General features: G+C 32.1%; 1 protein-coding gene across 1 annotated transcript; it reads left to right on the top strand.

Annotated features, from left to right (window-relative positions):
* The first annotated feature begins 1,366 nt into the window (after positions 1-1,366).
* LOC111706046 (A disintegrin and metalloproteinase with thrombospondin motifs adt-2) lies at positions 1,367-16,192 on the top strand. The gene is made up of 22 exons (XM_023478803.1): positions 1,367-1,502; positions 2,431-2,492; positions 3,090-3,198; positions 3,824-3,900; positions 4,261-4,388; positions 4,595-4,680; positions 5,196-5,379; positions 5,693-5,762; positions 6,188-6,342; positions 6,833-7,002; positions 7,480-7,688; positions 7,746-7,840; positions 8,260-8,382; positions 8,667-8,770; positions 9,635-9,743; positions 10,035-10,186; positions 11,457-11,580; positions 12,440-12,532; positions 13,429-13,471; positions 14,340-14,407; positions 15,212-15,249; positions 15,987-16,192. The coding sequence occupies exons 3-22, from the start codon at positions 3,167-3,169 to the stop codon at positions 16,096-16,098; spliced, it is 2,172 nt and encodes a 723-aa protein (XP_023334571.1). The 5' UTR covers positions 1,367-1,502; positions 2,431-2,492; positions 3,090-3,166; the 3' UTR covers positions 16,099-16,192.
* The last annotated feature ends 505 nt before the right edge of the window (positions 16,193-16,697 follow it).

Here is a 16,697-nt window from a genome sequence, read left to right as displayed (position 1 = left end):
ACCAAGGTGGGGAAATAAGTTTAAATATTTTGAAGACGAGACACCAAGGTGGGGAAATAAGTTTAAATATTTTGAAGACGAGACACCAAGGTGGGGAAATAAGTTTAAATATTTTGAAGACGAGACACCAAGGTGGTGAAATAAGTTTAAATATTTTGGGGACGAGAAACCAAGGTGGTGTAATAAGTTTAAATATTTTGGAGACGAGACACCAAGGTGGTGTAATGAGTTTAAATATTTTGGAGACGAGACACCAAGGTGGTGTAATGAGTTTAAATATTTTGGAGACGAGACACCAAGGTGGTGTAATGATTTTAAATATTTTGGAGACGAGACACCAAGGTGGGGAAATAAGTTTAAATATTTTGGAGGCAAGACAACAAGGTGGTGTAATGAGTTTAAAACTTTAAATATTAAGAAGACGAGAAACCATGAGGTGGTACGTGTAATGAGTGTAAAACGTTCAAACACGATACTTTTTTAAGAATAACGTTTGAGTTTTGGTAAAAAAATGTTTGTTTTAAAATACTTCATCTACAATTTATAATATGTTAACTTTTTAACAAATACAAACAATTCTATTTTACAAACATGTAATGCACAAAATTAGCTTTGCAATGCAGAAATATTCGTCTAAAATAGCAATTTAACAAGCACATTAAAAAAAGTATATAGAAAACTAATTAAACAAATGTGTAATACAAAAATTACTATTTAACAAGTATCATGAATATCTAAAAACATATTTAATAAGCATAAGATACACAAAACTAGCTCGGCAAATGTATATTTAAAAAACAACTATTTAACAAGTTCAATATACGAAAAATATTTAACAATTTTACATCATTTTATAAAAAAATATATGTTTAAAGGGACTGTAAAGGAAAAGTGAAAGCGGGTATAGGCTCTTGATCGCAAACCATGAAAGTTATATCTGATGTTCTTGTCTTGAGAAATTGATATAAAACTGTGTCAAATGTATAAAAAAATTCATATATATATAAACAATTTTGAGAAAAAGTAAATTTAAACAGATCATTTTCAGCAAATATGCAACCAATCTGAAAACGAAGATATCCAAGAGAAACCTAATAGTAACTTGGGTTTTCTCCAATTATTATTTTATAATATTTATTTTTATTTTTAATAGATGTAATTTAAGATATAATTTATGAATCCGTATTACGTCACAAGAACTGGTCACGTGATACAGACAGGGACACGTGACCACTATAATGCAAGAGCTAAAGTGATTAGTTTTCAGTCTATACCCCTTTCATTTTTTCTTGATAGTCCCTTAAACATGTATAAAAAACAATAACTATTTAAGTAGAAATAACAAGTTTGTATTAAACAAGTGGTCTATTTAGTGATTATGAAGTAATTACTGTAGAAGTAATCCATCCTGCCTCTAAGAGATCTGGGATAGAGACTAACCAACCAAGTTTATTAAATTTTAATGCTCTGGGTCAGGATTATTCTCTTCAACTCCATAAAAATCTGGGATCATGTAAATTGCCACGAAAAATTGGGCAGTTTTTCCAGAAATGTGTAATACTTTATTTGCACATTATTTATTTTTAGTTCTTGTGATGTAATGCAAATATAAATCATTCTGCTAGATTGAACAATGTTATTTATTCTTTAATAATAACTAAAAAGTAATTCAACTTGTTATGATCAGTCCGATAAAGTTAGAAATGACCATTTCTTTATGTTAGGATATAAGAAAAACCAGTGTCTATGTATAATGTATATTGTACAGTTTGAAAAACATCCTATTATCTTTACAAAAATAATGTATTTGTTTCAATTCATTAAAAGTATCTAAAAAGTATTTTTTTATTTATTTAGAATGAATAAAGAAATAATATATGTAGACTACTTCTGATTTTTCCTAATTATTATACAGGGTGTCCCACGAAACATGGCTGTAGCAAGACGACTTGAACGTCGTTTTTGATTTTTTATATAGTTTTCTGCATTTATTTGTCACTCAAATTTTACAAGTAAAATTCTGACAGTAATCACAAAATAATCGTAGTCCTGACATTTCCAAAATGTGGTCTGCCCTTTTTTGTTCTTTCGATATTAGCCGAGATATGCAAAATTTCGTTCAGATTTCGACAATTTTGTTCTACGGTAATATTGCCAGCACAAGGCAGGCAGACCACACAGGACTAGGAGAATTTTGTGGTTATGGTTTCATGAATCACACATGTTAAAGTAGGTTGACGACTGAATGTCACAAATAAATTCCAAAATCAAAGACAACTTTTACAGTCGTCTTGCTACTGTCATGTTTTGTGGGACACCCTGTAGCAACAAAAATAAAAATCAAAACACCCACGAAAACAGGGGGGAAAAAGAATGAATTTGAACAAGAGACATATATTTAAGTTTCTAAAGATACTAAATTAATATCTCTAGGGATTTATTGGCCCCATTTGCAGTTGTTGGAAAACGAGGAGCAGGCAAGGAAAATGACGGTAAAATAGTACCACAAAATATACACAAAGTAAAAATAACAAAAAATATTAAATTTCTTCAAAAAAAAAACAGAGAAAAAATGGCAAACTCATACCAGACCTTGAGTTCAAATTAAGATTAATCTTTTTAAACAGTGTAATTAATAAAAATTGAAAAAATGTTTCTTGTTTTTAAACATTACATTTTATTTGATAATTGCAAATAATGTGCTTAAAGAAACTGTAAGTTTAATTTCAAGTGACTCTCCATGCAAAGAGGGTAATACCCGATTTACAACGGTACCATTAAAACTTATGTGTGTTCGTCGAGTACAGAGATATGTGTGTTTAAACTTATCAGACCCCGTTTGTATTTTGTTGAACTCAAGTGTGCGCTGTGTTGAGTTAAAACTGTTCGGAAGTCAACACAGCGCACACTTGAACAATAAACACAGCGCACACTTGAACAACAAACAGGTTTCGAGAAGTTTACACACGTATCTCTGTTCTTGACGAACACACAAATGTTTACCGTTGTAAATCGGGCTTTGCCCTCTTTGCATAGAGGGTCACTTGAAATTACACTTACAGTCCCTTTAAATCTGTTTATTTATTTAGAGCGTGTGCCAATAATAGATGTGACTAATATTGAAGAACCACTTTGGTTAGATTGGGATGATATTGACTTTGGTAATATGACCGGCCATATGGAGGATCATAATGACAGGTTGGTAATATGACCGGCCATATGGAGGATCATAATGACAGGTTGGTAATATGACCGGGCATATGGAGGATCATAATGACAGGTTGGTAATATAACCGGGTAATATGACCGGCCATATGGAGGATCATAATGACAGGTTGGTAATATGACCGGCCATATGGAGGATCATAATGACAGGTTGGTAATATGACCGGGCATATGGAGGATCATAATGACAGGTTGGTAATATAACCGGGTATTCAGAGGATCATAATGACAGGTTGGTAATATGACCGGGTATAGAGAGGATCATAATGACAGGTTGGTGATATAACCGGGCATACACAGGATCGTAATGACATGTTGGTATAATATGACTGGGCATACAGAGGATCATAATAACAGATTGATAGTATGACCGAGCATATGGAGGACCATAATACCAGGTTGGTAATATAACCGGGCATATAAAGGATCAAAGTGATATATTGGTATCATGACCGGGTATACAGAGGATCAATATAAAAGACTCTTTAAAAATTATTATTCTAAAGGTTTATTCAGACATAAAGATATATATATATCTACATATATATATATGAATGGTGAACTAATCCATGTGTAGAATATTTTTGTTTGCCTGCAGGGATATGTCAATGGATGAGTTGGTTATGGATAGAAAAGTTGAAGACGAAGCAGATTGCCATTATTTACACAATGGAGGTTAGAATTTTATCGTCATTTTACGTTTTTAAAGGGACTGCTAACGTTATTTCAAGCGGCCCTCCATGCAAAGATGACAATGGTGCCCCTACAAGCTTTGTCTAATCAAATATTAATCATATTTGCATGATTTTCTTTATTTTCATTTGTGGGTTCTCTACAAGACAAGAAGCACTGACAACAGTTCACAGAAATTAACACTTTTGAGTGAGAAAAACGACGTTATCTTCCACATTTAATTCAGATTTAGGTTTTAAACCATTGATATCGTTGCATGGAGGATCACTGAAAATGACGCTTTTTTACTATACGAAAGAAAATAGGAATGCTGACAATGTTATTAATAATGTTTATTTAAAGATAATATTGTTGCCTCTGTATCTTTGTGTGATGGTCAAACCCATGGTCTTGTGATTGGGCAGAATAACTCTTTAGAAATCCTACCCCTCAACCACAGACTTAAAAGAATGCTTGACATGTGGCAGGATGTAAGTTTTCATTATTATGTTTTTGTATTGTATGTCTATATTGGTTTAAATACTTATTCTAATAATAATGGAATAAGAACATTATGTTTTTGTATAGTCTATATTGGTTTAAATACTTATTATTCTAGGAAAATAAGAAAATAAATAATGGAGTAAGAACATTATGTTTTTGTGTTCTATATTGGGTTAAATACTTATTCTTCTAGGAAAATAAGACAATAAATAATGGAGTAAGAACAAGAGAACCAAGAAACTTCCATCTTGTTAAGCGAACAACAAAGCATGAAACAAGGTACAATTGAAAATATATATATATATTCTTGGAGAGCAATACTTTATCTGATCAATAATATGAAAGATAAAGTCGTTTTTCTAGGGGTTTAAAGTGTTTAATTTTGGTAATTCCGATATGTTTTCCTGCTTAAAAAATGCGCAACTAACTTTTGTAGAGAACCCAGACTTGAAAATAATCATTGTTAAAAATTATAAACATTGATATCTGATTCATGGATGATCAGACAAAGCTTTTAAGGGTACCATTGTAAATCGGTCATTGCCCTCTTCCATTTATGGTCACTTGAAATTAACCATACAGTCCCTTTAGGTGGGCAGACCACCTCTTTCCCCTGAATGGTTCAAACCGAAATGTTTCTTTTCCAATTTTAAATTTTATTATTTTTCACTTTAAAAGCTTAACCCACTTAAATTCAAAAGTTTAAAGCTATCCTTGTAAAAGTATACTAATCATCTTGGTTTTTATTATTCATGCATTTACTGTAGAGCTTATTTGAATTAAATAAATCCTAGACCATATCTGGACGTAGTAAAGGAGATGTTTTCTGATCAAGATAACTCTATGGATGAATTTGAAATGGACAAGACAGTAGTTCCTCAGATGGTTAATCAAACAAATACAACAACAGAGGAGGGAGATACTATTCAACAAGTTAAAAGAGATCCATCTTATGCTAAGAGATCTGGAAGTGAAAAGGTTAAAATTAATCATTATAAATAAATTTTTTGAGGGAACCCATTGGTATCCTGGGGTTAACGTGGGCTAAAAGAATGATTTTTTTCTCCAAAATCAGTTTGTTTTTCAAAAATCAAATTTTTTTCTTCAAATTTCTATTTTTTTTAAATCCATTGGTACCCTGGGGGTAATATGGGCTAAAATAAATTAATTTTTTTAAATGAAAGGTTTTTTTCTTTCAAAAAACAAAGTTTTTTCTTCAAAATTCTTTTTTTTTATATTTGCTTGTCAGATGTAATTTGAATTTTACATACAACTTTAAGAATTGAATTAGGTAATTGAAACAGCTCTATTTCTGGATTCAGCTGCCTACTACAGATTTTCCGACTATTTCAAATCTATTGGTGAGTATATTCTACAGGAATTGAGTCTTCGCCACAACTCAGATTTTCTAATCTCTATATCTTTGCAACTTATTTTCGTAGACCTTAACTATTCTAATGAATTCTGTCAGATCAAATATTCTAAGTTGGAAATATTAAAGGTGTATACCAACAAGTTACCAAGATAAAGGGAATAGAAAATTTTACTTTGTGTCAAAGACTCAATTTCTACCTAAATAGTTTTATTTCAAACCAGAGGCGTATTCAGGAATTCGTCCGGGGACGGGAGGGGGGGCAGGGTTGGGGGCTTGAATTTTAAGTTATTTTTTGGGGCCCAAATAAAAACCGTGGATCCATGGGGGGGGGGGCAGAGCCCCTATAGCCCCCTCTGAAAACATCTCTGAATTTCCAACATAAAATCAGTCTGTTTAATGCTATTGTTTAAGGTATCGCGGACTATGATAAAGAAATCAGACGTTTTGTTTTGGGATATATGAACGGTATTCAAGCTCTGTACATGCTTCCCAGCCTTGCTCAGACAATCAAGTTTACAATCGTTAGATTAGAGCTTTGGGAAAGAGATCAGATAAACACATATCAGGTACAAACCTGTTTTTTATTATCTAAGTGATCTAACCTGTTTTTTATTATCTAAGTGATCTAACCTGTTTTTTATTATCTAAGCTACTGATCTAACCTGTTTTTTATTATCTAAGTGATCTAACCTGTTTTTCATTATCTAAGCTACTGATCTAACCTGTTTTTCATTATCTAAGCTACTGATCTAACCTGTTTTAAAAATGAATATCAACTACATGTCTCATGTTATTATTTTTCAAAAACAAAAGTTTTTTTTCACATTTTTTCAATTTTTTTGTCATTATTTTAAACCTCTCTAGCATCTGCACATTTAGAGTTAGGGGACTAATTGTTTAATGAGCTTGTCTAGAAAAATGGACTAGGAACATGCAGTGCACTTCAACATAACTTACTAGGGGGGGACGATAGACGCCCCCCCCCCATATATAAATAGATTCAGACCCCCCAGAGCCTCCGGAGGTTGAGAATGATGCATATGTTCTAATATTTAGGGTGACAGAGCACCCTTGTTGGATTCATTCTGTGATTTCCAGCATAAAGCTAATTCTCAAGATGATGGTAACCCAGGACACTGGGATCTAGCACTGTTTGTTTCTGGACTTAACTTCTATGCTCTTGATCCAAACGGACAACGCAATATGGTCACCATGGGACTTGCCAGGTTTTCATTAACAAAAAACATACAGGGTATCTCTGAAAACAGTGTTTTAGGCTTTTTTTTTGTCCTACTAAACTTCATTTTCTTGTGCTTTAAAAAGTTCTTCTTGTACAATTCAATACATTGTTGGCCTTTTGAAGAAATATTTAGCTGTAAAATGCCGCTTAAACCTTTTAAAGTAGACCTAATGTAGTTGGTCATTTTTCTGAAGCTTTTCATTAGTTTTTTCGTCCGCTAAACGTCTTTTTATTGTATTAAAAAGTGTTTTCAGGAGTTGGAATGCCCCTAAATGGATCATCGATAAACCGTTTTGCTCTATAAATTACCGTTTAACCTACAAAATACACTCGGTCCCTTTTCCTACGCTGTACAAAAATCAAACATTCTTTTATGTCATTTCTATGCAAAATCATTGAGAATGCGCAATTTATTCCAATCTGTTGTATAAAACGTAAAAATAAAATCATATTTTGAAATTAGGGTTGGTGGAGTTTGTCAGAGTCCTCATGCTTGTGTTATCGGAGAACTAGGTGTTACAACAAACACTGGGAAACCATATCCTTCAGCAGGATTTACAGCTGTATATGTTATGGCACATGAAATTGGACACTATCTGGGAATGAGCCATGATGGTGCTGCTGGATGTGCTAGGGATGGATTTATTATGTCAGAATCTAGAGGAACCAATGGTAAGCTAATGCTGTTGATTTAGAATAATATTCCTCTATTTTGATTTCAATGTTCAGGTGAGAACAGATGGTCTCAATGCAGTGTTAACTCTCTTCACAAATATGAAGGGGAGGGTAGACTCTCCTGTCTTAATGATAACAATGGCAAAAAGGTATTTAATAAGTTTCTTTAAAGGGAATGTATGCGTAATTTCAAGTGACCCTCCATGCAAAGAGGGGAATGTCTGATTTATAACGGTATCCTAGAAACCTTTAACTGTTTATCAAATGAAGATAGCTCTATGTTAAAGCTCTTGAAAACCGCTTGAATTCCTGTAAAACGCTGTGAACGCTGTGTACAGTTTGAACTCAACTCAGCTGTTCTGTTACTTGTGTCCCTGACATTACCGAATATTTACCAAAAAAATCCATTTCCAAAAATTTGAAAGAAAATTCTTATTTTTTGCCAATTCTTGAAAGTTAATATTAATATTTTTAAAATTTAAAACAGCAAACAAAGGAATTAAAAGCGTTTTTTAATTTTCTCTTTAATTATGCATAGATTGATATTCTGATTAAATGATTTACCAAGGAAGAGGTTCTTGGTATGGAGTCAAATCAATATCCCGGAGAAACCTGGACAGCAACTGCACAATGCCAAATATTCCTCCTGGATAATAATGCTCATATTGATCATACAGCATCAGATTTTCAGGTCAGGAATAATACGTTTGTAATTATACATAGATTACTATCTTAATATTTTATGATTGGATAAATTGTTCATTTAAGCCCCCACTCCCTCTAAAATAGTATAGTTCGGCCAACCATTCATATTTAGTAACTCCCCCGGCCCCTTCTCCATTCCTTTTTAACTAGCTTCTCATTCTGAAGGTTGACCATTAATTTCTTTAAAAACTTTGTATTTTTCAATATCTATAATGTATTGGTCAACACTTTTAACCAATTTTTACATTTAATCGTATCTTCTGTGTTTAGGACATGTGTTACTCCATCAAGTGTCGAACCTCTAAAAGAGAAGGATATTACAAGGCAGGTCCTGCTCTTGAAGGAACAGCATGTGGAGAAGGAAAATGGTGTAGGTCTGTATTTAAAGCATTGTTAACCTTTTTTAAATATTTCTACACAAACCACCTAAACATTTGATTAAAGACACAAAATAATTGACCTTTCTGCTCCAAGATCTCCTCAAAACGGATTTTAAGGAGGTTGATGCTGTGGAGGTCCTCCATGTTGTAGAACTCCCCCATGATCTCCAAATTGACTTAAAGTGTTTTGATCTTGGGGCTAGATCTTCAGCAACTTCCTGGACCAATTCATATTGGGAAGGAGGTCAAACATTTGGTTGACATCTCTGCATAAGATGTCGATGCTGCCAAACTCTTCAATTAATTTGGTCTTGTAACTGTCCCAGTTGAGGATGTTTTTGAGGGGTCCACTCATGTTTAAAGGGATGACGTGTTGATTCAGCTTGACAGTTGTTGCAGTTGGTTAGGGTGAACCTGTGTAGGATGGAGGACAGCTAGGGGCAAAAATCATGGGACGAGCCGCTCCAGTTATCAGTGAGGAGTTTAAGGGGTTTGAAACTGGCAGAAGGAGGTGGGCTGGACATGCTTGTTCCTACATCTTTCAATCATATATCGGCTAATTTTAAAAAAGAAAAGAAAAGGGATGTCCTTGTAATTAGCCACTTTACAAGAAAGAACATTTTTAAAATATCTAGTTTTTTCTTAAAAACGTCTTGATCAAATGTCTCAAATGATTCCTAAAAAATTTCTCCACAATAATCCATTCTCAGTTCAACTACCATACATTGCCGGTCACTCCCTTTAAGATTTTACACTTTTAGTGCACAATTTGTACAGTTTTTCAAAAATCTTTCAAATATAATCTGTGATGGTTTGTTTACAAAAAATCAAGTGCAATATAGTTTATTTTACATTTAGACATGGTGAATGTGTTGTAAATGATAAACCAAAGGAAGATGAGTATATTGCACCGGGTCAATGGTCAGATTGGGTCTACTCAAGATGTCAATCAGGCTGTACGTCAAACGTAAGTTGTTAATTTTAATAGTTTTCATCTATGTTAGAAAAATTAGCTTAGTAACTCAAATCTTGTAAATGTAAAAACTTTAATCCTTTTTGATATAGATTTTTCGTTCTAAAAATAAGGTAGTTGGTTCTAAGCCTAATTTTATCAAATAGTAATCAAAATTTCAAATTTATTTTGGTGATCACATTTAACAGGTTTGGTAGGTTGTGGCTGCAAACAAACCAGCAAATAACATAAATATATGAACAAAACCTGTAGGAAATAGTTGCCAATAATATTCTTACCTTTAAGAGCTATGGGGCCAGCCTTGGTGCCAAGATTAAACAGCGTTCTTGCCAGCGAGGTAGACTCGTTCATACCTTGGAGGGTTGTAAAGGTCCTACTACTGGAATTGAGTTTTGTGATGATGGGTCTATTTGCTCATCAAGAGTTGATACCACCAAGTGAGTATTTATATTCAGAAAGCTTAAAATCATGGCTAAAGGAGCAAGGAGGTCACAAAGCCCTAGCAGTGATTCCTTCTGTCTAGATTGTAGTGCAAAGTTATAAACACAAATGTATGTTAGAACTTCACGTAGAGAGATTGCATTTTTTAAATATTATTAATCTTCAAAACTAAAGTGTGTTAAAAAACCAAACACTTTACACTTTTTCTCTCACAAGCTTAATAAGTACCGATCATAATGAAATTGCTATCATATTGTCTTTTGGATCTCAGGAGTACATGGTTAGACATTTTTTGGATTTTGTCAACTCTGCTCTGAATAAATGCTCTTTATCTCTTGGAGATGAAACAGATCAGCGTACCTGCATAAAAAAAACATTAACAAAGCTGAAGGAGGTCCAGAACTTACTTAAAATGGGCAAAAATCTATTTTAATGTGTTTAATATAAGCCTAAAACTCTAAAAAGCTTTGTTAGTTACTAGATACAAGTTCAGGGTGGAGATGATATGACCTAACACCAATTTGGAGTGTACTGGACCATTTCCAGGGAAAAGCAGACCCAGTTCCTTCACTTCTTCTTCAACAAGGAGAACCCCTGCCGGGGACCATTAATATAAGCTAATGGAACCATATTTTATTGCAGGAAGGAATATACCTAACTATACTAAAGCTTTTACTTGTGTAAATCAACTCTAACCGGGTTCACGAGGGGTCAGCTTGCTGGTAGGACAAACCTGTAATCAGCCACCTCACTCAGCATTTTATACTGTCAGCAATAGCTTCAATACAGGTCCGGTTTACACCTGACAATATCCATGAAGTTCAAAAATGTCAAGCCTATTATTGAATATTAGGGCCATGGTAAAAAAGAAGGTTGCCAAGTAAGAAATGTGAACTGAATGTTAACTGAAGCAGTGTGGAGAGAATGGAAAATCCAGCCTGGTGGCGGATTAGTTTCATCATTAGGAGATAAAGAGCATTTATTCAGGGGTTGAACAAATCCGATAATTGTTTAACCATGGAGTCCTAACATCTCGGAGACACTGTGATATAAATTTGATTATGATTGAATAATAATTGAGCCTGTGAGAGAAAAAAGTGGGAAGTGTTTTTTTTAATCTCTTTAGATCTTGATGTCCAAACCGTAATTTGAATTTTATACCTGTAGGGTCTGACATCACGAGATATCGAAGAGAAATTAAATTGATAAAGATATAGACCAATACTTGATTCCATTCCATTCTATATCACGCTTATGATATTCTAGGTATGCCAGTGAGCAATGCAGTATTTTCTCCAGCTATGTCCCTGACATTGACAAAGCAGGAATAGGAACTCAAATTAAATACTCCGACAAATGGACTTGGCATTCCTGTGCTATTTTCTGCAAGGTTAGTTCAACAAAACGAGGGACTGTAAAGGAAAAATGAAAGGGGGTATAGGATGAAACCTGAGAAACTCAGACGTTGAACGATACATATAAAACATCTATCTGATGTTCCTGTCTTGAGAAATTGATATAAAACTGTGTCAAAATTATACAAAAATTCATATATATACAATTTTGTATAAAAGTAGTAGGTTTAAACAGATCATATTCAGAAAATACGCAACCACGGGAGCCTGAGAATCTCAGGTTCGCTCTTATTATAATGTTTTTGTTGCATTTTTAATAGATGTAATTGATGATATTATTTCATATAATCTGTATAGTCTGTGTTACGTCACCAGAACTTCAGCCAATGGCACACTATACGGGTCACGTGATTTTTCTCTTATAGGTTTCGTTTAACGCCTGAGATTATCAGGTTTTATCCTATACCCCTTTTTTTCAATGAGGGGTTTAAGATGAAATTTTTGTTTCTCAGAGATAGAGGATGAAAGAGTCAGCTGTCAAATATTGCACTGGCATTCTAAGTCTATTATTATATAGAAAATAAAATAATGCAGTTTTATCCATTGGGAACATACTCTTTGCACCAAACTCAAACTTTATCATTTTTATATCTTTACAACCTGATGGGTTAGATCTGTGATATTTCAAACTTAGACTATTTGATCTAACAGAAATCATAGCTTGAAATATCTTAGGTCTTCGATATTGGGTTTAAAAAATATGGGGATTAGAAAATATCAGTTTGGGACAAAAACTCAATTCCTTTGTAATACAATTGTAATTTCTTATCTGTTCTAAGAATAGAAATTCAAATTTGGAAAAGATATAAAAAGTATCCATTTATTGTACTGTAGAAGACGAATGGTGGATGGTACACACCTAGACTAGAGTTAAATGATCTACCCCAGCTCTCAGCATACTTCCCTGATGGAACTCCTTGTCACCAGGTTCGTTTTTAAACGTTTTTTTTGTTTAAATTTAAATTTTCAACAATAATGATAATAAAGTTAAAAAGATTATGGTCAAAGCCATAAAACAGGGTTCTTGTCTTACATCTTTTCTAAACTGCTCTTCCTGTTCTCCAATATTCTTCCATCATGTTCTTTTCTACACTACTCTTCCTGTTCTCCAATATTCTTCCATCATGTTCTTTTCTACACTACTCTTCCTGTTCTCCAATATTCTTCCATCATGTTCTTTGTTAAATTTTGAAAGAAAAATTTGTTGTACATCCTGATAACCACGAATATATTACAGGTTCTAAGAATTTTGTCTGGCCACCCGTTTCCATAGACTCCATGTGTGTTTTTGCTTTTGACACCAGACACTGTTAGAGCAATACTATCATTTTTTAGACCTCTTTCAAAGTTCACGGACAGTTGATAGACCAATAGGTTTTTACTCTATGTGATGAAAAATTGTTCAATATTTTAAAGCATAACCTAAATGCATCTAAAATATTGTGTAACTTACAATTTAAATCAGGTTAGACCTACAAGGCCCACCCATAGTGATGCCTTTTATAGCTTAGTAACTTCGGAAGGAAGACCCTTTAAATTCAAAAATTATGTGCTTTTTACCCCCCATTTTCCTTTAAAAATATGTGCTTTTTACCCCCTATTTTCCTTTAAAATTATGTGCTTTTTACCCCCCATTTTCCTTTAAAAACCCGTTCATCAGTTTGGAACTTGCAAACAATATTTTTTGATTTTGAAAAATTAAACTTCAATGAATTAATTTATCATTTGTGATCAAAAGATATTGTAAGAGATAAAGGCTGTGTTCTTGTGGGCTGTCTGAAGTAAGATATCTTGCGTATTTTCAATATAAAGTTTTTTTTCAGGAGGGAAACAAACTTTTTTATTGCCAGAAAAATGAATGTTTAGGTAAAATTTCATAATTTTGTATTTACTTTTATTTCATTTTTTTTATTAAAAAGGATGTCGTAAAATTTTTTAAATGTTTTATGTTAGTTTACAAAAATCATTATGAAAAAATGCTAAAAGATTAATTAATTTATCATTTTTTTCCATAAATTCATATTTACTTATCCTGATATCTTTACGACCCAAAATCTTAGACCTTTGATATTTTAAACTATGAATTATGTTGAAGTAAGTAGTCAAAGATGAAACATTCAAGGTTTGATAAGATATTTGGATGTCAAACTTTGAGTTTCTGACAAAAATATATTCCTATATGATACAAGTTAAATAATCAAATAAAAATGAATTAAAAATTAGAAATCTGTAACTTAGTTTTCAATTTTTCTATTTTTTGCTAAAACATTAATTGAAAAATATGAAGTTTTTGCGAGAACAAACTTTTGGTTTTGACATTTTAACAATTATTATAAATATTGAAGGAAATCCAAAAATTTTAAAAATTGATACATTTGAATACTTAAAGATATATATTAAAGAATACAAATCTATACAAGTAGAGATGTTTTTATTTTCTTTCTTCTTCTTTCTTTGTAATACTTTACACTACTTTACACTACTTTACACTACTTTACACTTACTACTTTACACCACTTAACACTACTTTACACTACTTTACAATACTTTACACTACTTTACACTACTATACATTACTTTACACTACTTTACACTACTTTACAATACTTTACACTACTTTACACTACTTTACACTACTTTACATTACTTTACACTACTTTACACTACTTTACACTACTTTACACCATTTCACACTTTATATTGGATATTGTATATTGTATATTATATATTGTAGAGCGGGATAGTCGAGGAGGAAAGAGTGATACTCCAGATCTCCAGATATTCTCAAATGCTGCTCCAGAGGTAAAAAAGTGTACAGTTTAAACCAGAACTTCGGAGAAATCGAAAAAAAAATGTAAAGGTCGGCTTGACAGTTTTTCGATGGGCTTAATACTACTTTACCTAAATCTCACTAATTGGAAAAATAAAGAAATAGTAAAATATGTGGGAACAGTTTTGAAGAGCTCCATACAATTATTCAGTTAAAAACTAAATATCTGCAGCATTCCATTATCAGTATAGGTTGCGAAAACGACATTTTATAAATTGCCATTTATGTCTCCCAATTTCTAGGTTAACCTGTTTTTTAAAGTTTATTTTCATCGATACCTTTCCCTATAATTGCTGAAATGGTTTTTATCATTAAGAAATATTTTAAAATGTAAAGAAATGTATCATCTTGGAATAATCAAGGTTAGATGTATTCGCCCCTTCATTAATTTGAGTTAAATCACGTTTTGTTCTATTATAATACGATAATTTTTAGACTTGTTTTTTGATTTTTCATTTAAAACGCTTTCAAAGTTCAAATTGTTCATGGAAAAGAATCAAACTGTTAAATCAGCATTATATATACATATATATATGTTACAAATATAAATTACCAAATCCTTTGTGGTATTTTTTAATCATAGGTAAGAACATTATTCCTTAGCAATATAGTTACTACTAAATAATTATCAACATTTTAACAGTTGAGGGTTAGATGATTTTTAGGATCTTTATAGTTTTTTTTTAACAAATTTATACATGTATTTAATTCATTATTTTCTAGTATTTCTCTTTTAAAGGTCCTGGATTAATTTATAATTTAATAATATATTTTAGGGAGATGGGGAGAGGGATGCTCCTCAAGAGTTGAAAAAGTAATATCAATATACTTTTAACACTTTTTATTGGATATTCTAAAATAAATAAACCAAAATTCAATCTACTAACCTTTTTTATCATTTTGAAATTACGAACATGTGGCAGAATATTAGAGATCTTACAAAATTTGCAATAAAATTAAAACATTTTTATTTGAAATTTCAAACTTTTCAATTTCGAATGAAAATTTTCGTAATTTTGAGACTTAATGTTCGCAAATTCGAAATGCGTTTTGATGTTATAATAGGCTTTTAGGGTGCTTCGCACCCATCTTCTGTTTCAATTGTTAACAAAAACAGACAAAAATTTTGCGGAATTTATCAAAAAAAAATTGTAGATTTTTAGAATTTAATGACAGTCGAATTTTGTTAGAGGCAACTTTTTGAAAATTCGATCATCCATAAACCTTCCTACGGGCATTTTTTACTGTATCGCCCGGACATTGGGTAAATAAGCAGACACTCAATAAGACTAGCCGGTGCAGTAAGGTTGACGCGGTCAGATTTAGATTGAATTTACTTCTACTGAAGGGAAGGGTCAGGGGTGCGTGTTCCTTGGGGTCACGCGAGGTCCCACGAAAAATGTTGGCCTCATCGGTTCTGCCTTTTTGACGCTTATGGGATACAAACAGACAGACAGACAAGCAAAGTATATATATAGATATGTTAAAAATGTAAATATATTACATCAAGTTTTTTGATTGAATTATCTTTTTAGAAAAAGAATTGTTTAGATATTTCTCCCTTGATGCTGACCTAAACCCTGTGGCTGGTGGTGAGTATTCTGGTCTCCAAGGTCATGAAGATGATGATACTGCCTGGGATGTTATTGATTATGTTGATTAAGATTGAGAACTGTTTCGGGGAAAATTATCAATTTGAAATCATGAATTTTAAAACAGATTTATTTCGCACAAAATTAAAAAATTAAATTTAAGAAATTAAATCACCTTTGTTTTCCAAATTAAAATTTGTTTGTATCAAAATTATGAATATTTCTGTTAGTTATTATTTAAACATTTAACCATCGTGTAAAAAAGAAATTTTTAATTTAAAATTTAACTTCAAAATAAAATCTTTGTGACACATTTCAACTTTTTGTTAAACTTCATTATTTAAAACATTTAAATTATATTTGAAAACAGTTTTTTAAATCATATCTATTGATTTTATATCTTTAATTTAATGTTATATTTCGCGAAATCAATGCAGAATAAAGAAATTAGAAATAAAAAAGTTTAATTCAGTAAAGAGAAGGTTTTTTTTATAAAGAAAATGAAAATATCACAATGATCCAAAAAGGTTGCGTCATCAGTATTTGTAAACTAGATTTTTTAAATTTTTTCAGATATTTTTGAATATTACGAAGCTAGCAGTTTTAAAACAAATTTCACTATAACTCTTTTCTAAATTTTACACTTTTACGACTTAAACCCCCCCCCCCT

This window comes from Eurytemora carolleeae, unplaced genomic scaffold (assembly GCF_000591075.1).
Source record: "Eurytemora carolleeae unplaced genomic scaffold, Eaff_2.0 scaffold112, whole genome shotgun sequence".
In the NCBI taxonomy this organism is placed as follows: Eukaryota; Metazoa; Arthropoda; class Copepoda; order Calanoida; family Temoridae; genus Eurytemora; species Eurytemora carolleeae.
This window is presented reverse-complemented; position numbering and strand designations above follow the sequence as displayed.